Source organism: Symsagittifera roscoffensis, chromosome 4, assembly GCF_963678635.1.
Source record: "Symsagittifera roscoffensis chromosome 4, txSymRosc1.1, whole genome shotgun sequence".
NCBI lineage: Eukaryota > Metazoa > Xenacoelomorpha > Acoela > Convolutidae > Symsagittifera > Symsagittifera roscoffensis.
In genome coordinates this window covers 68,729,258-68,755,234 of record NC_087065.1, presented here as the reverse complement: position 1 = coordinate 68,755,234, position 25,977 = coordinate 68,729,258, and the positions used below count along the sequence as shown (strand labels likewise).

General features: G+C 33.5%; 1 protein-coding gene across 1 annotated transcript; it reads left to right on the top strand.

Annotated features, from left to right (window-relative positions):
* Window positions 1–2,700: 2,700 nt before the first annotated feature.
* On the top strand, window positions 2,701–4,759 carry LOC134845002 (uncharacterized). Its single transcript, XM_063861833.1, has 2 exons — window positions 2,701–3,580; window positions 3,693–4,759. Exons 1-2 carry the CDS (start codon window positions 2,701–2,703, stop codon window positions 4,757–4,759), a joined length of 1,947 nt encoding a protein of 648 aa, XP_063717903.1.
* The last annotated feature ends 21,218 nt before the right edge of the window (window positions 4,760–25,977 follow it).

Genomic DNA, 25,977 nt, shown 5'->3' with positions numbered 1-25,977 from the left:
TTCAACGTATTATTTTGCATGTTTTAGCTATATCCGTATATTGCAATGGTTAAGGTTTTTTTTTCGATTATCCAGTTAAAACTCAATGTTTATTTTCCCAAGTTTGAAATTAACAACCCAATTTTCTTTTATATATCTACTATATATTCAAATGCGGACTTCACTATCTCGTCATGGTAAAGCTTTTTCAACGTATTATTTTTGCATGCTTAAGCTATATCCGTATATTGCAATGGTTAAGATTTTTTTTTCGATTTTACAATTTAAAATCAATGTTTATTTTCCCAAGTTTGAAATTAACAACGCATTATTCTATTATAAATTTAAATGCAGGTTTCACAATCTTGCCTTGGTTAAGCTTTTTCAACGTTTTATTTTTTGCATGTTTAAGCTATATCCGTATATTGCAATGGTTAAGATTTTTTTTTCGATTTTCCAGTTTAAATTCAATGTTTATTTTCCCAAGTTTGAAATTAACAACCCAATTTTATTTTATGTATCTATTATATTCAAATTTGGGCTTCACTATCTTGCCATGGTAAAGCTTTTTCAACGTATTATTTTTGCATGCTTAAGCTATATCCGTAAATTGCAATGGTTAAGCATTTTTTTTCGGTTTTCCAGTTTAAAATCAATGTTTATTTTCCCAAGTTTGAAATTAACAACCCAATATTCTACTATTTATTTAAATGCGGGCTTCACTATCTTGCCATGGTTAAGCTTTTTCAACTTATTATTTTAGCATGTTTAAGCTTTATCCGTATATTACAATGGTTAAGATTTTTTTTTTCGATTTACCAGTTTAAATTCAATGTTTATTTTCCCAAATTTGAAATTGACAACCCAATTTTCTATTATATATCTATTATATATTTAAAAGCGGGCTTCACTATTTCGCCATGGTTAAGCTTTTTCAACGTACTATTTTTGCATGTTTAAGCTATATCCGTATATTGCAATGGTTGAGATTTTTTTTTCGATTTTCCAGTTTAAAATCAATGTTTATTTTCCCAAGTTAGAAATTAACAACCCAATATTCTATTATTCATTTCAATGCGGGCTTCACTATCTTGCCATGGTTAAGCTTTTTCAACGTATTATTTTTGCATGTTTAAGCTATATCCGTATAATGCAATGGTTAAGATTTTTTTTCGATTTTCCAGTTTAAATTCAATGTTTATTTTCTCAAGTTTGAAATTAACAACCAAATTTTGAGATGCTGTCAAAACTTCCCCAGGTTTTTAAATTTTGGCCTCCATATTTGAGTTACCAAAGCTTTTTAGTTTACGAGATACGGCAATTTTTGAGATTTTTCAAAAATTTCGAAAAAAAGTAACTTGAAAAAAATTCACAAAATGTGAAATTCTCAACCTTGTCTATCATATATTTGAATGCGAGCTTCACTATCTCGCCATGGTTGAGCTTTTTCAACGTAATATTTTTGCACGTTTAAGCTATATTCGTATATTGCAATGGTTAAGATTTTTTTTCGATTTTCCAGTTTAAAATCACTGTTTTTTTTCCCAAGTTTGAAATTAACAACCCAATGATCTATTATATATTTAAATGCGGATTTCACTATCTCGTCATGGTTAAGCATTTTCAACGTAATATTTTTGCATGTTTAAGCCATATCCGTATATTGCAATGGTTCAGATTTTTTTTTCGATTTTCCAGTTTAAAATCAATGTTTATTTTCCCAAGTTTGAAATTAACAACCCAATATTCTTTTATATATTTCAATGCGGGCTTCACTATCTCGCCATGGTTAAGCTTTTTCAACGTATTATTTTTGCATGTTTAAGCTATATCCGCCTAATTGGCCTATATCCGCCTATATCCGCCTATATCCGCCCAATTAGCCTAATTGTTGTGATAACCTTATTAAATAGACTTCAGATGGCATGCTGAAGACCTGACGAATATCACAATATGGCATCGACACGGACAACTCAATCCAGTGGGCGCATCGGATCCCAGCGACCAAGATCCTGCTTCTTTGGAAATCCAGACGAGCATGGTTTCATGGTTGGCTGCGATGCCTGCGACTCCTGGTTTCACGGCAAAAGTGTCAACATCGAGAGTGAGGACGCAGCGAACAATCTCACGTTTTTTCGATGCGGATCATGTGAAGCAGCGGATGTACCCGTCAGACGTTGTAAAGTATGCAAGGTGAATGTCCAACTCACTCAAGCTGGAGTGGTACGAGTGCACAAAGTCAACGGGAGTAAATGCAGGAACCATGGTACCTCAGAGTACGACGTAGTAAGTTCTGTCAACGAACCACAGTGCATAAAACTCTTGCGTGCTTTTTGTTCTGATAGACTTGACTGCCTCAAGCGTGTTCCTAAAGCCTCACGGAACAACTTAGCCCGTGCTTTTATTACTGTTTTTGACAAAATCTGTTCACAGCCGGATCTTTTGTCCCATTGGTGCAGTTTATTTACTCTTATAGGTAAATGCCTATCAGTAACCAAGAAGGATAAAAATATCAGTCAGTCACTAGCTTCCAAAGTCAATGAGCGGATTTGTGCTTTCCAGTCTGGTGAAGAAGCCCCAGCCACTCGCGATCAAAAGAAAGCGAGGAAACCTAAGCCTTCCACGCAGTCTCCGTCTGAAGAGCTGAGCAAGCGCGTCTCTGTGAAGATAGAAGCCTCCGACATCAAAGGCGCCATTCGTGTTGCCTCCTAAGATGAGGAAATGGTGGATCCTGGTGACCCTGCTGTTGTGGACGAGCTGAGGAAAAAACATCCCCCGCGTTCCAATGCTGTCTCCTCCATTCCAGTCCCTTCTTCAGAGTCTCCGGTTGTTTGCCGCGTCTCTAGTGTCTCCAAAGCCATTCAGTCTTTTCCTTCTGGTTCTGCTGCTGGGCCTGATCGAGTGACTCCGCAGATTCTTAAAGACCTAATCAGTCAACGTGGAGAAGCCTCACAGCCCTTCTTGAGTAGTCTCACGTCTTTTATCAACATCGTTCTGGCAGGAAAAGTTCCGGTTCTCATTCGCCCGTTTGTGTGTGGAACTAATCTGTTCGCCGTGAGCAAGAAGACTGGAGGAGTTCGTCCCATTGCTGCGCGAAACGTCTTCCGCAGATTGGCCTCCAAATGTGGTGGACGCGCGTACTCAACTGCTAGAAAAGAGTCATACGGCGCCCGTCAACTAGGCTATGGCACGCCTCGAGGAGCAGAGGCTGCAGTCCATGCCACGCGAATGTACTTACATGACAATATTGAAAGTAGCGGCAAGGTCATTCTCAAAATAGATTTCAAGAACGCGTTCAATTCCATCTCCCGGAACAAGTTTTTTTCTCTGATTCACGAGCGTTATCCGGGTCTTTATCCTTATACGCACGCAGCTTATGACTCCGCATCACATCTTTTCATCGGTGATTCCGCTTTGTCTTCAGACGAAGGTGGTCAGCAAGGCGACCCTGAGGCACCGCCAATTTTCTGTGATACTGTGAACGAAATCACCCACGAAGTCGAATCAGAGTTGAACCTGTGGTATCTAGACGATAGTAACTTAGGCGGAGATTACGCCATCGTTCTGCGCGACTTCCGCATGATCATCTCCGAAGTGCCAAGTTAGGTCTCGAGGTCCGTCCCGACAACTGCGAGCTGTATTTTTTAGGCAACTCATCGGAGACACAAAAGTCGCTCATCTTGTCAGAGTTCAACAAGATCTCCCGTTGATAGAAACTCCGGGCATCGACAACTTGATAATCCTGGGGGCTCCTGTAGGGAATCTTGCCATCTCCAATGCTCTCAGTGACAAGATAGCTGATTTGGAGCGCATGTTTTTGCGTCTGAAAAACATCGAGGCTCATCATGCTTTCTTTCCTTTGAAGAGTTCGTTTTCTATCCCGAAGTTGTTATATATCCTTCGCTCCTCTCCGTGTTTCAACTACCCTGAACTCTTAGCTAAATACGACGACATCCTCTACTCCAGCCTCGAGAGCATCTGCAACATAAGACTTGATACTGACGCCCGCAAGCAAACGTCCCTTCCCGCAGCTTTAGGTGGTCTCGGATTAGGATATGCGTCTGTTCTTGCCGTATGCGGGTATCTCTCGTCTGTTGGCAGTTCTTCACGCCTTTGTTCCGAAATCCTAAATAAGCCTTTCTCAGACCATTTGTATGAAGGAGCCTTGTCACAATGGTATGAGCTCTCTGGCTCCACCACTATCCCCGAGAACAATTTTCAGAAGTCTTGGTCTGACCCCGTATACAGAACCCGGCTTAATAATCTGATCACCGACGCACCTGACGATAAATCTCGCATTCGCCTTAAGTCTTTCGAGGGTAAGCTACAGTCTGCTTGGCTCACCGCCCTGCCGTCAAGTTCTTTGGGCCTCAAGCTTTCCAATATCCATCTCAGAATATCTCTCGCTCTTCGTCTTGGTGTCCCCATATGTGAGCCTTACGTCTGCCGTTGTGGTGAGCACGTCGACCTTTTTGGAGGGCACGGTCTTTCGTGCAGGAGAAGCGCCGGCAGGCTTCAGCGCCACTCAATGATTAACGATGTAGTGAAGCGAGCTTTAGGATCGAGCAACATTCCTTCAGTTCTCGAGCCTCCTGGTATGTCCACAGCAGACCAGAAACGTCCAGAGAGTTGGTGCCTTGGGAGAGAAGTCAGTCATTCATATGGGATGCCACTGTTGTCGACGCCCTGGCACCAAGCCGTCTGTCCTCTGGCACTGCATCTCATTTCTCTGCTGCCTCTGAAGCCGAAAACCGTAAAACCTCTAAATACGCTGACTTAATAAATCGAGGATACGTTTTTGCCCCAGTTTCTTTCGCGATTCAAGGCGGATGCGGTCCACAAACGCTCAAATTTCTCAAGACCCTGGGTAGAAAACTCAACGAAACTACTCAAGAACCAAAATCGTCATTTTACATGAAACAACGCATCTCCATTGCGATTCAAGTTGGAAACGCGGCGTCTGTCTTAGGGACATTGGGAGATAGCGACGCGCTCTCAGACGTTTATTATTTCCTCAAATAGGCCAGTTTACCTTTAAACATCTGTTTATATTTTGTACATAAACTCACATTTTGTACATACCTTGCTTTCTGTTCATTTCACTATCGTCTATGTTGTCCATATCCGGCCTTCTTACAGTGGTTCTTAAGGTGCGTGATACTACCATGATGATTTATGGTTTTTATGTTATTCCTGTAAATAATTATACATGCAATTTGTACATAATTTCCATTAGAATAGTTTATTTTTAGCTATATCAGTATATTGCAATGGTTAAGATTTTTTTTCGATTTTCCAGTGTAAAATCAATGTTTATTTTCCCAAGTTTGAAATTAACAACCCAATATTCTTTTATATATTTAAATGCAGGCTTCACTATCTCGCCATGTTTAAGCTTTTTCAACGTATTATTTTTGCATGTTTAAGCTATATCCGTATATTGCAATGGTTACGTTTTTTTTTTCGATTTTCCAGTTTAAATTCAATGTTTATTTTCCCAAGTTTGAAATTAACAACCAAATAATGAGATGCTGTCAAAACTTTCCCAAGTTTTGCGATTTTGGCCTATATATTTGAGTTACCAAATCTTTTTAGTTTACGAGATACGGCAATTTTTGAGATTTTTCAAAAATTTCGAAAGAAAGTAACTTGAAAAATTTTCACAAAATGTGAAATTCTCAACCTTGTCTATTACATATTTGAATGCGGGCTTCACTATCTCGCCATGGTTAAGCTTTTTCAACGCAATATTTTTGCATGTTTAAGCTATATCCGCCTAATTGGCCTATATCCGCCTATATCCGCCTATATCCGCCCAATTAGCCTAATTGTTGTGATAACCTTATTAAATAGACTTCAGATGGCATGCTGAAGACTTGACGAATATCACAATATGGCATCGACACGGACAACTCAATCCCGTGGGCGCATCGGATCCCAGCGACCAACATCCTGCTTCTGTGGAAATCCAGACGAGCATGGTTTCATGGTTGGCTGCGATGCCTGCGACTCCTGGTTTCACGGCAAATGTGTCAACATCGAGAGTGAGGACGCAGCGAACAATCTCACGTTTTTTCGATGCGGATCATGTGAAGCAGCGGATGTATCCGTCAGACGTTGTAAAGTATGCAAGGTGAATGTCCAACTCACCCAAGCTGGACTGGTACGAGTGCACAAAGTCAACGGGAGTAAATGCAGGAACCATGGTACCTCAGAGTAGGACGTAGTAAGTTCTGTCAACGAACCACAGTGCATAAAACTCTTGCGTGCTTTTTGTTCTGATAGACTTGACTGCCTCAAGCGTGTTCCTAAAGCCTCACGGAACAACTTAGCCCGTGCTTTTATTACTGTTTTTGACAAAATCTGTTCACAGCCGGATCTTTTGTCCCATTGGTGCAGTTTATTTACTCTTATAGGTAAATGCCTATCAGTAACCAAGAAGGATAAAAATATCAGTCAGTCACTAGCTTCCAAAGTCAATGAGCGGATTTGTGCTTTCCAGTCTGGTGAAGAAGCCCCAGCCACTCGCGACCAAAAGAAAGCGAGGAAACCTAAGCCTTCCACGCAGTCTCCGTCTGAAGAGCTGAGCAAGCGCGTCTCTGTGAAGATAGAAGCCTCCGACATCAAAGGCGCCATTCGTGTTGCCTCCTAAGATGAGGAAATGGTGGATCCTGGTGACCCTGCTGTTGTGGACGAGCTGAGGAAAAAACATCCCCCGCGTTCCAATGCTGTCTCCTCCATTCCAGTCCCTTCTTCAGAGTCTCCGGTTGTTTGCCGCGTCTCTAGTGTCTCCAAAGCCATTCAGTCTTTTCCTTCTGGTTCTGCTGCTGGGCCTGATCGAGTGACTCCGCAGATTCTTAAAGACCTAATCAGTCAACGTGGAGAAGCCTCACAGCCCTTCTTGAGTAGTCTCACGTCTTTTATCAACATCGTTCTGGCAGGAAAAGTTCCGGTTCTCATTCGCCCGTTTGTGTTTGGAGCTAATCTGTTCGCCGTGAGCAAGAAGACTGGATGAGTTCGTCCCATTGCTGCGCGAAACGTCTTCCGCAGATTGGCCTCCAAATGTGGTGGACGCGCGTACTCAACTGCTAGAAAAGAGTCATACGGCGCCCGTCAACTAGGCTATGGCACGCCTCGAGGAGCAGAGGCTGCAGTCCATGCCACGCGAATGTACTTACATGACAATATTGAAAGTAGCGGCAAGGTCATTCTCAAAATAGGTTTCAAGAACGCGTTCAATTCCATCTCCCGGATCAAGTTTTTTTCTCTGATTCACGAGCGTTATCCGGGTCTTTATCCTTATACGCACGCAGCTTATGACTCCGCATCACATCTTTTCATCGGTGATTCCGCTTTGTCTTCAGACGAAGGTGGTCAGCAAGGCGACCCTGAGGCACCGCCAATTTTCTGTGATACTGTGAACGAAATCACCCACAAAGTCGAATCAGAGTTGAACCTGTGGTATCTAGACGATAGTAACTTAGGCGGAGATTACGCCATCGTTCTGCGCGACTTCCGCATGATCATCTCCGAAGTGCCAAGTTAGGTCTCGAGGTCCGTCCCGACAACTGCGAGCTGTATTTTTTAGGCAACTCATCGGAGACACAAAAGTCGCTCATCTTGTCAGAGTTCAACAAGATCTCCCCGTTGATAGAAACTCCGGGCATCGACAACTTGATAATCCTGGGGGCTCCTGTAGGGAATCTTGCCATCTCCAATGCTCTCAGTGACAAGATAGCTGATTTGGAGCGCATGTTTTTGCGTCTGAAAAACATCGAGGCTCATCATGCTTTCTTTCCTTTGAAGAGTTCGTTTTCTATCCCGAAGTTGTTATATATCCTTCGCTCCTCTCCGTGTTTCAACTAAGCTGAACTCTTAGCTAAATACGACGACATCCTCTACTCCAGCCTCGAGAGCATCTGCAACATAAGAATTGATACTGACGCCCGCAAGCAAACGTCCCTTCCCGCACCTTTAGGTGGTCTCGGATTAGGATATGCGTCTGTTCTTGCCGTATGCGGGTATCTCTCGTCTGTTGGCAGTTCTTCACGCCTTTGTTCCGAAATCCTAAATAAGCCTTTCTCAGACCATTTGTATGAAGGAGCCTTGTCACAATGGTATGAGCTCTCTGGCTCCACCACTATCCCCGAGAACAATTTTCAGAAGTCTTGGTCTGACCCTGTATACAGAACCCGGCTTAATAATCTGATCACCGACGCACCTGACGATAAATCTCGCATTCGCCTTAAGTCTTTCGAGGGTAAGCTACAGTCTGCTTGGCTCACCGCCCTGCCGTCAAGTTCTTTGGGCCCCAAGCTTTCCAATATCCATCTCAGATTATCTCTCGCTCTTCGTCTTGGTGTCCCCATATGTGAGCCTTACGTCTGCCGTTGTAGTGAGCACGTCGACCTTTTTGGAGGGCACGGTCTTTCGTGCAGGAGAAGCGCCGGCAGGCTTCAGCGCCACTCAATGATTAACGATGTAGTGAAGCGAGCTTTAGGATCGATCAACATTCCTTCAGTTCTCGAGCCTCCTGGTCTGTCCACAGCAGACCAGAAACGTCCAGAGAGTTGGTGCCTTGGGAGAGAAGTCAGTCATTTATATGGGATGCCACTGTTGTCGACGCCCTGGCACCAAGCCGTCTGTCCTCTGGCACTGCATCTCAATTCTCTGCTGCCTCTGAAGCCGAAAACCGTAAAACCTCTAAATACGCTGACTTAATAAATCGAGGATACATTTTTGCCCCAGTTTCTTTCGCGATTCAAGGCGGATGCGGTCCACAAACGCTCAAATTTCTCAAGACCCTGGGTAGAAAACTCAACGAAACTACTCAAGAACCAAAGTCGTCATTTTACATGAAACAACGCATCTACATTGCGATTCAAGTTGAAAACGCGGCGTCTGTCTTAGGGACATTGGGAGATAGCGACGCGCTCTCAGACGTTTATTATTTCCTCAATTAGGCCAGTTTACCTTTAAACATCTGTTTATATTTTGTACATAAACTCACATTTTATACATACCTTGCTTTCTGTTCATTTCACTATCGTCTATGTTGTCCATATCCGGCCTTCTTACAGTGGTTCTTAAGGTGCGTGATACTACCATGATGATTTAATGTTTTTATGTTATTCCTGTAAATAATTATACATGCAATTTGTACATAATTTCCATTGGAATAATTTATTTTTAGCTATATCCGTATATTGCAATGGTTAAGATTTTTTTCAATTTTCCAGTGTAAATTCAATTTTTATTTTCCCAAGTTTGAATTTAACAACCAAATAATGAGATGCTGTCAAAACTTCCCCAAGTTTTGCGATTTTGGCCTCCATATTTGAGTTACCAAATCTTTTTAGTTTACGAGATACGGCAATTTTTGAGATTTTTCAAAAATTTCGAAAAAAAGTAACTTGAAAAATTTTCACAAAATGTGAAATTCTCAACCTTGTCTATTACATATTTGAATGCGGGCTTCACTATCTCGCCATGGTTAAGCTTTTTCAACGTAATATTTTTGCATGTTTAAGCTATATCCGTATATTGCAATGGTTAAGATTTTTTTTTCGATTTTCCAGTTTAAAATCACTGTTTATTTTGCCAAGTTTGAAATTAACAACCCAATATTCTATTAATATTTAAATGCGGGCTTCACTATCTCGCCTTGGTTAAGCTTTTTCAACGTATTATTTTCGCATATTTAAGCTATATCCGTATATTGCAATGGTTAAGATTTTTTTTTCGATTTTCCAGTTTAAAATCAATGTTTATTTTCCCAAGTTTGAAATTAACAACCAAATTTTGAGATGCTGTCAAAACTTCCCCAGGTTTTTGAATTTTGGCCTCCATATTTGAGTTACCAAAGCTTTTTAGTTTACGAGATACGGCAATTTTTGAGATTTTTCAAAAATTTCGAAAAAAAGTAACTTGAAAAATTTTCACAAAATGTGAAATTCTCAACCTTGTCTATTACATATTTGAATGCGGGCTTCACTATCTCGCCATGGTTAAGCTTTTTCAACGTAATATTTTTGCATGTTTAAGCTATATCCGTATATTGCAATGGTTAAGATTTTTTTTTCGATTTTCCAGTTTAAAATCACTGTTTATTTTGCCAAGTTTGAAATTAACAACCCAATATTCTATTAATATTTAAATGCGGGCTTCACTATCTCGCCTTGGTTAAGCTTTTTCAACGTATTATTTTCGCATATTTAAGCTATATCCGTATATTGCAATGGTTAAGATTTTTTTTTCGATTTTCCAGTTTAAAATCAATGTTTATTTTCCCAAGTTTGAAATTAACAACCCAATATTCTACTATACATTTTAATGCGGGCTTCACTATCTCGCCATGGTTAAGCTTTTTCATCGAAGACACAAAAGTCGCTCATCTTGTCAGAGTTCAACAAGATCTCCCCGTTGATAGAAACTCCGGGCATCGACAACTTGATAATCCTGGGGGCTCCTGTAGGGAATCTTGCCATCTCCAATGCTCTCAGTGACAAGATAGCTGATTTGGAGCGCATGTTTTTGCGTCTGAAAAACATCGAGGCTCATCATGCTTTCTTTCCTTTGAAAGGCGGATGCGGTCCACAAACGCTCAAATTTCTCAAGACCCTGGGTAGAAAACTCAACGAAACTACTCAAGAACCAAAGTCGTCATTTTACATGAAACAACGCATCTACATTGCGATTCAAGTTGAAAACGCGGCGTCTGTCTTAGGGACATTGGGAGATAGCGACGCGCTCTCAGACGTTTATTATTTCCTCAAATAGGCCAGTTTACCTTTAAACATCTGTTTATATTTTGTACATAAACTCACATTTTGTACATACCTTGCTTTCTGTTCATTTCACTATCGTCTATGTTGTCCATATCCGGCCTTCTTACAGTAGTTCTTAAGGTGCGTGATACTACCATGATGATTTAATGTTTTTATGTTATTCCTGTAAATAATTATACATGCAATTTGTACATAATTTCCATTGGAATAATTTATTTTTAGCTATATCCGTATATTGCAATGGTTAAGATTTTTTTCGATTTTCCAGTGTAAATTCAATGTTTATTTTCCCAAGTTTGAATTTAACAACCAAATAATGAGATGCTGTCAAAACTTCCCCAAGTTTTGCGATTTTGGCCTCCATATTTGAGTTACCAAACCTTTTTAGTTTACGAGATACGGCAATTTTTGAGATTTTTCAAAAATTTCGAAAAAAAGTAACTTAAAAAATTTTCACAAAATTTGAAATTCTCAACCTTGTCTATTACATATTTGAATGCGGGCTTCACTATCTCGCCATGGTTAAGCTTTTTCAACGTAATATTTTTGCATGTTTAAGCTATATCCGTATATTGCAATGGTTAAGATTTTTTTTTCGATTTTCCAGTTTAAAATCACTGTTTATTTTCCCAAGTTTGAAATTAACAACCCAATAATCTATTATACATTTTAATGCGGGCTTCACTATCTCGCCATGGTTAAGCTTTTTCAACGTAATATTTTTGCATGTTTAAGCTATATCCGTATATTGCAATGGTTAAGATTTTTTTTTCGATTTTCCAGTTTAAAATCAATGTTTATTTTCCCAAGTTTGAAATTAACAACCCAATAATCTATTATACATTTTAATGCGGGCTTCACTATCTCGCCATGGTTAAGCTTTTTCAACGTAATATTTTTGCATGTTTAAGCTATATCCGTATATTGCAATGGTTAAGATTTTTTTTTCGATTTTCCAGTTTAAAATCAATGTTTATTTTCCCAAGTTTGAAATTAACAACCCAATAATCTATTATACATTTTAATGCGGGCTTCACTATCTCGCCATGGTTAAGCTTTTTCAACGTAATATTTTTGCATGTTTAAGCTATATCCGTATATTGCAATGGTTAAAACTTTTTTTTCGATATTCAATTTTAAAATTAATGTTTATTTTCCCAAGTTTGAAATTAACAACCCAATTTTTTATTATAAATTTAAATGCGGGCTTCACCATCTCGCCATGGTTAAGCTTTTCAACGTAATGTCTTTGCATGTTTAAGCTATATCCGTATATTGCAATGGCTAAGATTTTTTTTTCGATTTTCCAGTTTAAATTCAATATTTATTTTCCCAAGTTTGAAATTAACAACCCAATATTCTATTATACATTTAAATGCGGGCTTCACTATCTCGCCATGGTTAAATTTTTTCAATATATTTTTTTTGCATGTTCAAGCTATATCCGTATATTGCAATGGTTAAGATTTTTTTTTAGATTTTCCAGTTTAAAATCAATGTTTATTTTCCCAAGTTTGAAATTAACAACCCAATATTCTATTATAAATTTAAATGCGGGCTTCACTATCTCGCCATGGTTAAGCTTTTTCAACGTAAATTTTTTGCATGTTTAAGCTATATCCGTACATTGCAATGGTTAAGATTTTTTTTTTCGATTTTCCAGTTTAAATTCAATGTTTATTTTCCCAAGTTTGAAATTAACAACCAATTATTGAGATGCTGTCAAAATTTCCCAAGGTTTTGCGATTTTGGCCTCCATATTTGAGTTACCAAATCTTTTTAGTTTACGAGATACGGCAATTTTTGAGATTTTTCAAAAGTTTCGAAAAAAAGTAACATGAAAACTTTTTTATTGATTTTCCCAAGTTTCAAATTATCAACCCAATTTTTTATTATACATTTAAATGCGGGCTTCACTATCTCGCCATGGTTAAGCTTTTTCAACGTAATGTCATTGCATGTTTAAGCTATATCCGTATATTGCAATGGCTAAGATTTTTTTTTCGATTTTCCAGTTTAAATTCAATATTTATTTTCCCAAGTTTGAAATTAACAACCCAATATTCTATAAAACATTTAAATGAGGGCTTCACTATCTCGCCATGGTTAAATTTTTTTAATGTATTATTTTTGCATGTTCAAGCTATATCCGTATATTGCAATGGTTAAGATTTTTTTTTCGATTTTCCAATTTAAAATCAATGTTTATTTTCCCGTTTAAAATCAATGTTTATTTTCCCAAGTTTGAAATTAACAACCCAATATTCTATTATATAAATAAATGCGGGCTTCACTATCTCGCCATGGTTAAGCTTTTTCAACGTATTTTTTTTGCATGTTTAAGCTATATCCGTATATTGCAATGGTTAAGATTTTTTTTCGATTTTCCAGTTTAAATTCAATGTTTATTTTCCCAAGTTTGAAATTAACAACCAATTATTGAGATGCTGTCAAAACTTCCCCAGGTTTTGCGATTTTGGCCTCCATATTTGAGTTACCAAATCTTTTTAGTTTACGAGATACGGCAATTTTTGAGATTTTTCAAAAGTTTCGAAAAAAAGTAACATGAAAAAATTTCACAAAACATGAAATTCTCAACCTAATCTAATATATATTTAATTGCGGGCTTCACTATCTGGCCATGGTTAAATTTTTTCAACGTATTATTTTTGCATGTTTAAACTATATCCTTATATTGCAATGGTTAAGATTTTTTTTTTCGATTTTCCAGTTTAAAATCAATGTTTATTCTCCCAAGTTTGAAATTAACAACCCAATATTCTATTATATATTTAAATGCGGGCTTCACTCTCTCGCCATGGTTAAGAATTTTCAATATATTATTTTTGCATCTTTAAGCTATATCCGTATATTGCAATGGTTAAGATTTTTTTTTCGATTTTCCAGTTTAAAATCAATGTTTATTTTCCGAAGTTTGAAATTAACAACCCAATATTCTATTATATATTTAAATGCGGATTTCACTATCTCGCCATGGTTAAGCTTTTTCAACGTATTATTTTTGCATGTTTGAGCTATATCCGTATATTGCAATGGTTAAGATTTTTTTTTTCGATTTTCCAGTTTAAAATCAATGTTTATTTTCCCAAGTTTGAAATTAACAACCCAATATTCTATTATATATTTAAATGCGGATTTCACTATCTCGCCATGGTTAAGCTTTTTCAACGTATTATTTTTGCATGTTTGAGCTATATCCGTATTTTGCAATGGTTAAGATTTTTTTTCGATTTTCCAGTTTAAATTCAATGTTTATTTTCCCAAGTTTGAAATTAACAACCAAATTTTGAGATGCTGTCAAAACTTCCCCAGGTTTTTCAATTTTGGCCTCCATATTTGAGTTACCAAATCTTTTTAGTTAACGAGATACGTCAATTTTTGAGATTTTTCAAAAGTTTCGAAAAAAAATAACATGAAAAAATTTCACAAAACATGAAATTCTCAACCTTATCTAATATATATTTAAATGCGAGCTTCACTATCTTGCCATGGTTAAATTTTTTCAACGTAATATTTTTGCATGTTTAAGCCATATCCTTATATTGCAATGGTTAAGATTTTTTTCGATTTTCCAGTTAAAACTCAATGTTTATTCTCCCAAGTTTGAAATTAACAACCCAATATTCTTTTATGTATTTGAATGCTGGCTTCACTATCTCGCCTTGGTTAAGATTTTTCAACATATTATTTTTGCAAGTTTAAGCTATATCCGTATATTGCAATGGTTAAGATTTTTTTTTTCGATTTTCCAGTTTAAAATCAATGTTTATTTTCCCAAGTTTGAAATTAACAACCCAATATTCTATTATATATTTAAATGCGGGCTTCACTATCTCGCCATGGTTAAGCTTTTTCAACGTAAATTTTTTGCATGTTTAAGCTATATCCGTACATTGCAATGGTTAAGATTTTTTTTTTCGATTTTCCAGTTTAAATTCAATGTTTATTTTCCCAAGTTTGAAATTAACAACCAATTATTGAGATGCTGTCAAAATTTCCCAAGGTTTTGCGGTTTTGGCCTCCATATTTGAGTTACCAAATCTTTTTAGTTTACGAGATACGGCAATTTTTGAGATTTTTCAAAAATTTCGAAAAAAAGTAACATGAAAAAATTTCACAAAACATGAAATTCTCAACCTAATCTAATATATATTTAAATGCGGGCTTCACTATCTCGCCATGGTTAAATTTTTATTACGTATTATTTTTGCAAGTTTAAACTATATCCTTATATTGCAATGGTTAAGATTTTTTTTTTCGATTTTCCAGTTTAAAGTCAATGTTTATTCTCCCAAGTTTGAAATTAACAACCCAATATTCTATTATATATTTAAATGCGGGCTTCACTATCTCGCCATGGTTAAGAATTTTCAACATATTATTTTTGCATGTTTAAGCTATATCCGTATATTGCAATGGTTAAGATTTTTTTTTCGATTTTCCAGTTTAAAATCAATGTTTATTTTCCCAAGTTTGAAATTAACAACCCAATATTCTATTATATATTTAAATGCGGATTTCACTATCTCGCCATGGTTAAGCTTTTTCAACGTATTATTTTTGCATGTTTGAGCTATATCCGTATATTGCAATGGTTAAGATTTTTTTTTTCGATTTTCCAGTTTAAAATCAATGTTTATTTTCCCAAGTTTGAAATTAACAACCCAATATTGTATTATATATTTAAATGCGGATTTCACTATCTCGCCATGGTTAAGCTTTTTCAACGTATTATTTTTGAATGTTTGAGCTATATCCGTATTTTGCAATGGTTAAGATTTTTTTTCGATTTTCCAGTTTAAATTCAATGTTTATTTTCCCAAGTTTGAAATTAACAACCAAATTTTGAGATGCTGTCAAAACTTCCCCAGGTTTTTCAATTTTGGCCTCCATATTTGAGTTACCAAATCTTTTTAGTTTACGAGATACGTCAATTTTTGAGATTTTTCAAAAGTTTCGACAAAAAATAACATGAAAAAATTTCACAAAACATGAAATTCTCAACCTTATCTAATATATATTTAAATGCGAGCTTCACTATCTCGCCATGGTTAAATTTTTTCAACGTAATATTTTTGCATGTTTAAGCCATATCCTTATATTGCAATGGTTAAGATATTTTTCGATTTTCCAGTTAAAACTCAATGTTTATTCTCCCAAGTTTGAAATTAACAACCCAATATTCTTTTATGTATTTGAATGCTGGCTTCACTATCTCGCCTTGGTTAAGATTTTTCAACATATTATTTTTGCAAGTTTAAGCTATATCCGTATATTGCAATGGTTCAGATTTTTTTTTCGATTTTCCAGTTTAAAATCAATGTTTATTTTCCCAAGTTTGAAATTAACAACCCAATATTCTATTATATATTTAAATGCGGGCTTCACTATCTCGCCATGGTTAAGCTTTTTCAACGTAAATTTTTTGCATGTTTAAGCTATATCCGTACATTGCAATGGTTAAGATTTTTTTTTTCGATTTTCCAGTTTAAATTCAATGTTTATTTTCCCAAGTTTGAAATTAACAACCAATTATTGAGATGCTGTCAAAATTTCCCAAGGTTTTGCGGTTTTGGCCTCCATATTTGAGTTACCAAATCTTTTTAGTTTACGAGATACGGCAATTTTTGAGATTTTTCAAAAGTTTCGAAAAAAAGTAACATGAAAAAATTTCACAAAACATGAAATTCTCAACCTAATCTAATATATATTTAAATGCGGGCTTCACTATCTCGCCATGGTTAAATTTTTTCAACGTATTATTTTTGCATGTTTAAACTATATCCTTATATTGCAATGGTTAAGATTTTTTTTTCGATTTTCCAGTTTAAAGTCAATGTTTATTCTCCCAAGTTTGAAATTAACAACCCAATATTCTATTATATATTTAAATGCGGGCTTCACTATCTCGCCATGGTTAAGAATTTTCAACATATTATTTTTGCATGTTTAAGCTATATCCGTATATTGCAATGGTTAAGATTTTTTTTTCGATTTTCCAGTTTAAAATCAATGTTTATTTTCCCAAGTTTGAAATTAACAACCCAATATTCTATTATATATTTAAATGCGGATTTCACTATCTCGCCATGGTTAAGCTTTTTCAACGTATTATTTTTGCATGTTTGAGCTATATCCGTATATTGCAATGGTTAAGATTTTTTTTTTCGATTTTCCAGTTTAAAATCAATGTTTATTTTCCCAAGTTTGAAATTAACAACCCAATATTGTATTATATATTTAAATGCGGATTTCACTATCTCGCCATGGTTAAGCTTTTTCAACGTATTATTTTTGAATGTTTGAGCTATATCCGTATTTTGCAATGGTTAAGATTTTTTTTCGATTTTCCAGTTTAAATTCAATGTTTATTTTCCCAAGTTTGAAATTAACAACCAAATTTTGAGATGCTGTCAAAACTTCCCCAGGTTTTTCAATTTTGGCCTCCATATTTGAGTTACCAAATCTTTTTAGTTTACGAGATACGTCAATTTTTGAGATTTTTCAAAAGTTTCGACAAAAAATAACATGAAAAAATTTCACAAAACATGAAATTCTCAACCTTATCTAATTTATATTTAAATGCGAGCTTCACTATCTCGCCATGGTTAAATTTTTTCAACGTAATATTTTTGCATGTTTAAACTATATCCTTATATTGCAATGGTTGTGATTTTTTTCGATTTTCCAGTTTAAAATCAATGTTTATTCTCCCAAGTTTGAAATTAACAACCCAATATTCTATTATATATTTGAATGCGGGCTTCACTATCTCGCCTTGGTTAAGATTTTTCAACATATTATTTTTGCAAGTTTAAGCTATATCCGTATATTGCAATGGTTAGGATTTTTTTTTTCGATTTTCCAGTTTAAAATTAAAGTTTACTTTCCCAAGTTTGAAAGTAAAAACCCAATAATCTATTATAAATTTAAATGCGGGCTTCACTATCTTGCCATGGTTAAGTTTTTTTAACGTAATATTTTTGAATGTTTAAGCTATATCCGTATTTTGCAATGGTTAAGATTTTTTTTTCGATTTTCCAGTTTAAAATCAATGTTTATTTTCCCAAGTTTGAAATTAACAACCCAATATTCTATTATATATTTAAATGCGGATTTCACTATCTCGCCATGGTTAAGCTTTTTCAACGTATTATTTTTGCATGTTTGAGCTATATCCGTATATTGCAATGGTTAAGATTTTTTTTTTCGATTTTTCAGTTTAAAATCAATGTTTATTTTCCCAAGTTTGAAATTAACAACCCAATATTGTATTATATATTTAAATGCGGATTTCACTATCTCGCCATGGTTAAGCTTTTTCAACGTATTATTTTTGAATGTTTGAGCTATATCCGTATTTTGCAATGGTTAAGATTTTTTTTCGATTTTCCAGTTTAAATTCAATGTTTATTTTCCCAAGTTTAAAATTAACAACCAAATTTTGAGATGCTGTCAAAACTTCCCCAGGTTTTTCAATTTTGGCCTCCATATTTGAGTTACCAAATCTTTTTAGTTTACAAGATACGTAAATTTTTGAGATTTTTCAAAAGTTTCGACAAAAAATAACATGAAAAAATTTCACAAAACATGAAATTCTCAACCTTATCTAATATATATTTAAATGCGAGCTTCACTATCTCGCCATGGTTAAATTTTTTCAACGTAATATTTTTGCATGTTTAAACTATATCCTTATATTGCAATGGATGTGATTTTTTTCGATTTTCCAGTTTAAAATCAATGTTTATTCTCCCAAGTTTGAAATTAACAACCCAATATTCTATTATATATTTGAATGCGAGCTTCACTATCTCGCCTTGGTTAAGATTTTTCAACATATTATTTTTGCAAGTTTAAGCTATATCCGTATATTGCAATGGTTAAGATTTTTTTTTCGATTTTCCAGTTTAAAATCAATGTTTATTTTCCCAAAATTGAAATTAACAACCCAATATTCTATTATATATTTAAATGCGGGCTTCACTATCTCGCCATGGTTAAGCTTTTTCAACGTAATTTTTTTGCATGTTTAAGCTACATCCGTACATTGCAATGGTTAAGATTTTTTTTTCGATTTTCCAGTTTAAATTCAATGTTTATTTTCCCAAGTTTGAAATTAACAACCAATTATTGAGATGCTGTCAAAACTTCCCCAGGTTTTGCGATTTTGGCCTCCATATTTGAGTTACCAAATCTTTTTAGTTTACGAGATACGGCAACTTTTGAGATTTTTCAAAAGTTTCGAAAAAAAACAACATGAAAAAATTTCACAAAACATGAAATTCTCAACCTTATCTAATATATATTTAAATGCGGGTTTCACTATCTTGCCATGGTTAAACTTTTTCAACGTATTATTTTTGCATGTTTAATTTATATCCTTATATTGCAATGGTTAAGTTTTTTTTCGATTTTCCAGTTTAAAATCAATGTTTATTCTCCCAAGTTTGAAATTAACAACCCAATATTCTACTATATATTTAAATGCGGGCTTCACTATCTCGCCATGGTTAAGATTTTTCAACATATTATTTTTGCATGTTTAAACTATATCCTTATATTGCAATGGTTCAGTTTTTTTTCGATTTTCCAGTTCAAAATCAATGTTTATTCTCCCAAGTTTGAAATTAACAACCCAATATTCTATTATATATTTAAAAGCGGGCTTCACTATCTCGCCATGTTTAAGCTTTTTCACTGTTTTATTTTTGCATGTTTAAGCTATATCCGTATATTGCAATGGTTAAGATTTTTTTTTCGATTTTCCAGTTTAAATTCAATGTTTATTTTCCCAAATTTGAAATTAACAACCAAATATTGAGATGCTGTCAAAACTTCCCCAGGTTTTGCGACTTTGGCCTCCATATTTGAGTTACCAAATCTTTTTAGTTTACGAGATACGGCAATTTTTGAGATTTTTCAAAAGTTTCGAAAAAAAGTAACATGAAAAAATTTCACAAAACATGAAATTCTCAACCTAATCTAATATATATTTAAATGCGGGCTTCACTATCTCGCCATGGTTAAATTTTTTCAACGTTTTATTTTTGCATGTTTAAACTATATCCTTATATTGCAATGGTTAAGATTTTTTTTTTTCGATTTTCCAGTTTAAAATCAATGTTTATTCTCCCAAGTTTGAAATTTACAACCCAATATTCTATTATATATTTAAATGCGGGCTTCACTATCTCGCCATGGTTAAGAATTTTAAACGTATTATTTTTGCATGTTTAAGCTATATCCGTATATTGCAATGGTTAAGACTTTTTTTTCGATTTTCCAGTTTAAAATCAATGTTTATTTTCCCAAGTTTGAAATTAACAACCCAATATTCTATCAAATACTTAAATGCGGCCTTCACTATCTCGCCATGGTTAAGTTTTTTAAACGTATTATTTTTGCATGTTTAAGCTATATCCGTATATTGCAATGGTTAAGATTTTTTTTTCGATTTTCCAGTTCAAAATCAATGTTTATTTTCCCAAGTTTAAAATTAACAACCCAATATTCTATTATATTTTTAAAAGCCGGTTTCACTATCTCGCCATGTTTATGCTTTTTCAACGTATTATTTTTGCATGTTTAAGCTATATCCGTATATTGCAATGAATAAGATTTTTTTTTTCGATTTTCCAGTTTAAATTCAATGTTTATTTTTCCAAGTTTGAAAGTAAGAACCCAATATTCTATTAAATATTTAAATGCGGGCTTCACTATCTCGCCATGTTAAAGCTTTTTCAACGTATTATTTTTGCATGTTAAAGCTATATCCGTATATTGCAATGGTTAAGATTTTTTTTTCGATTTTCCAGTTTAAATTCAATGTTTATTTTCCCAAGTTTGAAATTATTAACCAATTTTTGAGATGCTGTCAAAACTTCCCCAGGTTTTGCGATTTTGGCCTCCATATTTGAGTTACCAAATCTTTTTAGCTTACGAGATACGGTAACTTTCGAGATTTTTCAAAAAATTCGAAAAAAAGTAACATGAAAAAATTTCACAAAACATGAAATTCTCAACCTTGTCTAATATATATTTAAATGCGGGCTTCAGTATCTCGCCTGATTAAATTTTTTCAACGTATTATTTTTGCATGTTTAAACTATTTCCTTATATTGCAATGGTTAAGATTTTTTTTTCGATTTTCCAGTTTAAAATCAATGTTTATTTTCCCAAGTTTGAAATTAACAACCCAAAATTCTATTATATATTTAAATGCGGGCTTCACTATCTTGCCATGGTTAAGCTTTTTCAACGTATTATTTTTGCATGTTTCAGCTATATCCGTATATTGCAATGGTTCAGATTTTTTTTTTCGATTTTCCAGTTTAAATTCAATGTTTATTTTCCCAAGTTTGAAATTAACAACCCAATTTTCTATTTTATATCTATTATATATTTAAATGCGGGCTTCACTATTTCGCCATGGTTAAGCTTTTTCAACGTATTATTTTTGTATGTTTAAGCTATATCCGTATATTGCAATAGTTAAGATTTTTTTTTTTCGATTTTCCAGTTTAAAATTATTGTTTATTTTCCCAAGGTTGAAATTAACAACCCAATATTCTACTATATATAACAATGCGGGCTTCACTATCTTGCCATGGTTAAGCTTTTCAACGTATTATTTTTGCATGTTTAAGCTATATCCGTATATTGCAATGGTTAAGATTTTTTTTGATTTTCCAGTTTAAATTCAATGTAATTTTCCCAATTTTGAAATTAACAACCAAATATTGAAATGCTGTCAAAACTTCCCCAGGTTTTGCAATTTTGGCCTCCATATTTGAGTTACCAAATCTTTTTAGTTTACGAGATACGGTAGTTTTTTAGATTTTACAAAAGTTTCGAAAAAAAGTAACTTTCGAAAAAATTTCACAAAATAGGAAATTATTAACCTTGTCTATTTTATATTTAAATGCGGGCTTCACTATCTCGTCATGGTTAAGCTTTTTCAACGTAATATTTTTGCATGTTTAAGCTATATCCGTATATTGCAATGGTTAAGATATTTTTTTTCGATTTTCCAGTTTAAATTCAATGTTTATTTTCCTAAGTTTGAAATTAACAACCAAATGTTGAGACGCTGTCTAAATTTCCCCAGGTTTTGCGATTTTGGCTTCCATATTTGAGTTACCAAATCTTCTTAGTTTACGAGATACGGCAGTTTTTTAGATTTTACAAAAGTTTCGAAAAAAAGTAACTTGAAAAAATTTCACAAAATAGGAAATTATCAACCTTGTCTATTTTATATTTAAATGCGGGCTTCACTATCTCGCCATGGTTAAATTTTTTCAACGTATTATTTTTGCATGTTTAAGCTATATCCGTATATTGCAATGGTTAAGATTTTTTTTTCGATTTTCCAGTTTAAAATCAATGTTTATTTTCCCAAGTTTGAAATTAACAACCCAATTTTCTATTATATATCTATTATATATTTAAATGCGGGCTTCACTATCTCGTCATGGTTAAGCTTTTTCAACGTAATATTTTTGCATGTTTAAGCTATATCCGTATATTGCAATGGTTAAGATATTTTTTTCGATTTTCCAGTTTAAAATCAATGTTTATTTTCCCAAGTTTGAAATTAACAACCCAATAATCTACTATATGTTTAAAAGCGGGCTTTACTATTTCGCCATGTTTAAACTTTTTCAACGTAATATTTTTGCATGTTTAAGCTATATCCGTATATTGCAAGGGTTAAGATTTTTTTTTCGATTTTCCAGTTTAAATTCAATGTTTATTTTCCCAAGTTTGAAAGTAAAAACCCAATATTCTATTAAATATTCAAATGCGGGCTTCACTATATTGCCATGTTAAAGCTTTTTCAACGTATTATTTTTGCATGTTTAAGCTATATCCGTATATTGCAATGGTTCATATTTTTTTTTTCGATTTTCCAGTTTAAAATCAATGTTTATTTTCCCAAGTTTGAAATTAACAACCCAATTTTCTATTATATATCTATTATATATTTAAATGCGGGCTTCACTATCTCGTCATGGTTAAGCTTTTTCAACGTAATATTTTTGCATGTTTAAGCTATATCCGTATATTGCAATGGTTAACATATTTTTTTCGATTTTCCAGTTTAAAATCAATGTTTATTTTCCCAAGTTTGAAATTAACAACCCAATAATCTATTATATATTTAAAAGCGGGCTTTACTATCTCGCCATGTTTAAGCTTTTTCAACGTAATATTTTTGCATGTTTAAGCTATATCCGTATATTGCAAGGGTTAAGATTTTTTTTCGATTTTCCAGTTTAAATTCAATGTTTATTTTCCCAAATTTGAAAGTAAAAACCCAATATTCTATTAAATATTCGAATGCGGGCTTCACTATATCGCCATGTTAAAGCTTTTTCAACGTATTATTTTTGCATGTTTAAGCTATATCCGTATATTGCAATGGTTCAGATTTTTTTTTTCGATTTTCCAGTTTAAATTCAATGTTTATTATCCCAAGTTTGAAATTAACAACCCAATTTTCTATTTTATATCTATTATATATTTAAATGCGGGCTTCACTATTTCGCCATGGTTAAGCTTTTTCAACGTATTATTTTTGCATGTTTAAGCTATATCCGTATATTGCAATAGTTAAGATTTTTTTTTTCGATTTTCCAGTTTAAAATTATTGTTTATTTTCCCAAGGTTGAAATTAACAACCCAATATTCTATTATATATAACAATGCGGGCTTCACTATCTTGCCATGGTTAAGCTTTTTCAACGTATTATTTTTGCATGTTTAAGCTATATCCGTATATTGCAATGGTTAAGATTTTTTTTGATTTTCCAGTTTAAATTCAATGTAATTTTCCCAATTTTGAAATTAACAACCAAATATTGAAATGCTGTCAAAACTTCCCCAGGTTTTGTAATTTTGGCCTCCATATTTGAGTTACCAAATCTTTTTACTTTACGAGACACGGCAGTTTTTTAGATTTTACAAAAGTTTCGAAAAAAAGTAACTTGAAAAAATTTCACAAAATAGGAAATTATCAACCTTGTCTATTTTTTATTTAAATGCGGGCTTCACTATCTCGCCATGGTTAAATTTTTTCAACGTGTTATTTTTGCATGTTTAAGCTATATCCGTATATTGCAATGGTTAAGATTTTTTTTTCGATTTTCCAGTTTAAAATCAATGTTTATTTTCCAAGTTTGAAATTAACAACCCAATTTTCTATTATATATCTATTACATATTTAAATGCGGGCTTCACTATCTCGTCATGGTTAAGCTTTTTCAACGTAATATTTTTGCATGTTTAAGCTATATCCGTATATTGCAATGGTTAAGATATTTTTTTCGATTTTCCAGTTTAAAATCAATGTTTATTTTCCCAAGTTTGAAATTAACAACCCAATAATCTATTATATATTTAAAAGCGGGCTTTACTATCTCGCCATGTTTAAGCTTTTTCAACGTAATATTTTTGCATGTTTAAGCTATATCCGTATATTGCAAGGGTTAAGATTTTTTTTTCGATTTTCCAGTTTAAATTCAATGTTTATTTTCCCAAATTTGAAAGTAAAAACCCAATATTCTATTAAATATTCAAATGCGGGCTTCACTATATCGCCATGTTAAAGCTTTTTCAACGTATTATTTTTGCATGTTTAAGCTATATCCGTATATTGCAATGGTTCAGATTTTTTTTTCGATTTTCCAGTTTAAATTCAATGTTTATTTTCCCAAGTTTGAAATTAACAACCCAATTTTCTATTTTATATCTATTATATATTTAAATGCGGGCTTCACTATTTCGCCATGGTTAAGCTTTTTCAACGTATTATTTTTGCATGTTTAAACTATATCCTTATATTGCAATGGTTCAGTTTTTTTTCGATTTTCCAGTTCAAAATCAATGTTTATTTTCCCAAGTTTGAAATTAACAACCCAATTTTCTATTTTATATCTATTATATATTTAAATGCGGGCTTCACTATTTCGCCATGGTTAAGCTTTTTCAACGTATTATTTTTGCATGTTTAAGCTATATCCGTATATTGCAATGCTTAAGATTTTTTTTGATTTTCCAGTTTAAATTCAATGTAATTTTCCCAATTTTGAAATTAACAACCAAATATTGAAATGCTGTCAAAACTTCCCCAGGTTTTGTAATTTTGGCCTCCATATTTGAGTTACCAAATCTTTTTAGTTTACGAGACACGGCAGTTTTTTAGATTTTACAAAAGTTTCGAAAAAAAGTAACTTGAAAAAATTTCACAAAATAGGAAATTATCAACCTTGTCTATTTTTTATTTAAATGCGGGCTTCACTATCTCGCCATGGTTAAATTTTTTCAACGTATTATTTTTGCATGTTTAAGCTATATCCGTATATTGCAATGGTTAAGATTTTTTTTTCAATTTTCCAGTTTAAAATCAATGTTTATTTTCCAAGTTTGAAATTAACAACCCAATTTTCTATTATATATCTATTACATATTTAAATGCGGGCTTCACTATCTCGTCATGGTTAAGCTTTTTCAACGTAATATTTTTGCATGTTTAAGCTATATCCGTATATTGCAATGGTTAAGATATTTTTTTCGATTTTCCAGTTTAAAATCAATGTTTATTTTCCCAAGTTTGAAATTAACAACCCAATAATCTATTATATATTTAAAAGCGGGCTTTACTATCTCGCCATGTTTAAGCTTTTTCAACGTAATATTTTTGCATGTTTAAGCTATATCCGTATATTGCAAGGGTTAAGATTTTTTTTTCGATTTTCCAGTTTAAATTCAATGTTTATTTTCCCAAATTTGAAAGTAAAAACCCAATATTCTATTAAATATTCAAATGCGGGCTTCACTATATCGCCATGTTAAAGCTTTTTCAACGTATTATTTTTGCATGTTTAAGCTATATCCGTATATTGCAATGGTTCAGATTTTTTTTTCGATTTTCCAGTTTAAATTCAATGTTTATTTTCCCAAGTTTGAAATTAACAACCCAATTTTCTATTTTATATCTATTATATATTTAAATGCGGGCTTCACTATTTCGCCATGGTTAAGCTTTTTCAACGTATTATTTTTGCATGTTTAAGCTATATCCGTATATTGCAATAGTTAAGATTTTTTTTTTCGATTTTCCAGTTTAAAATTATTGTTTATTTTCCCAAGGTTGAAATTAACAACCCAATATTCTATTATATATAAC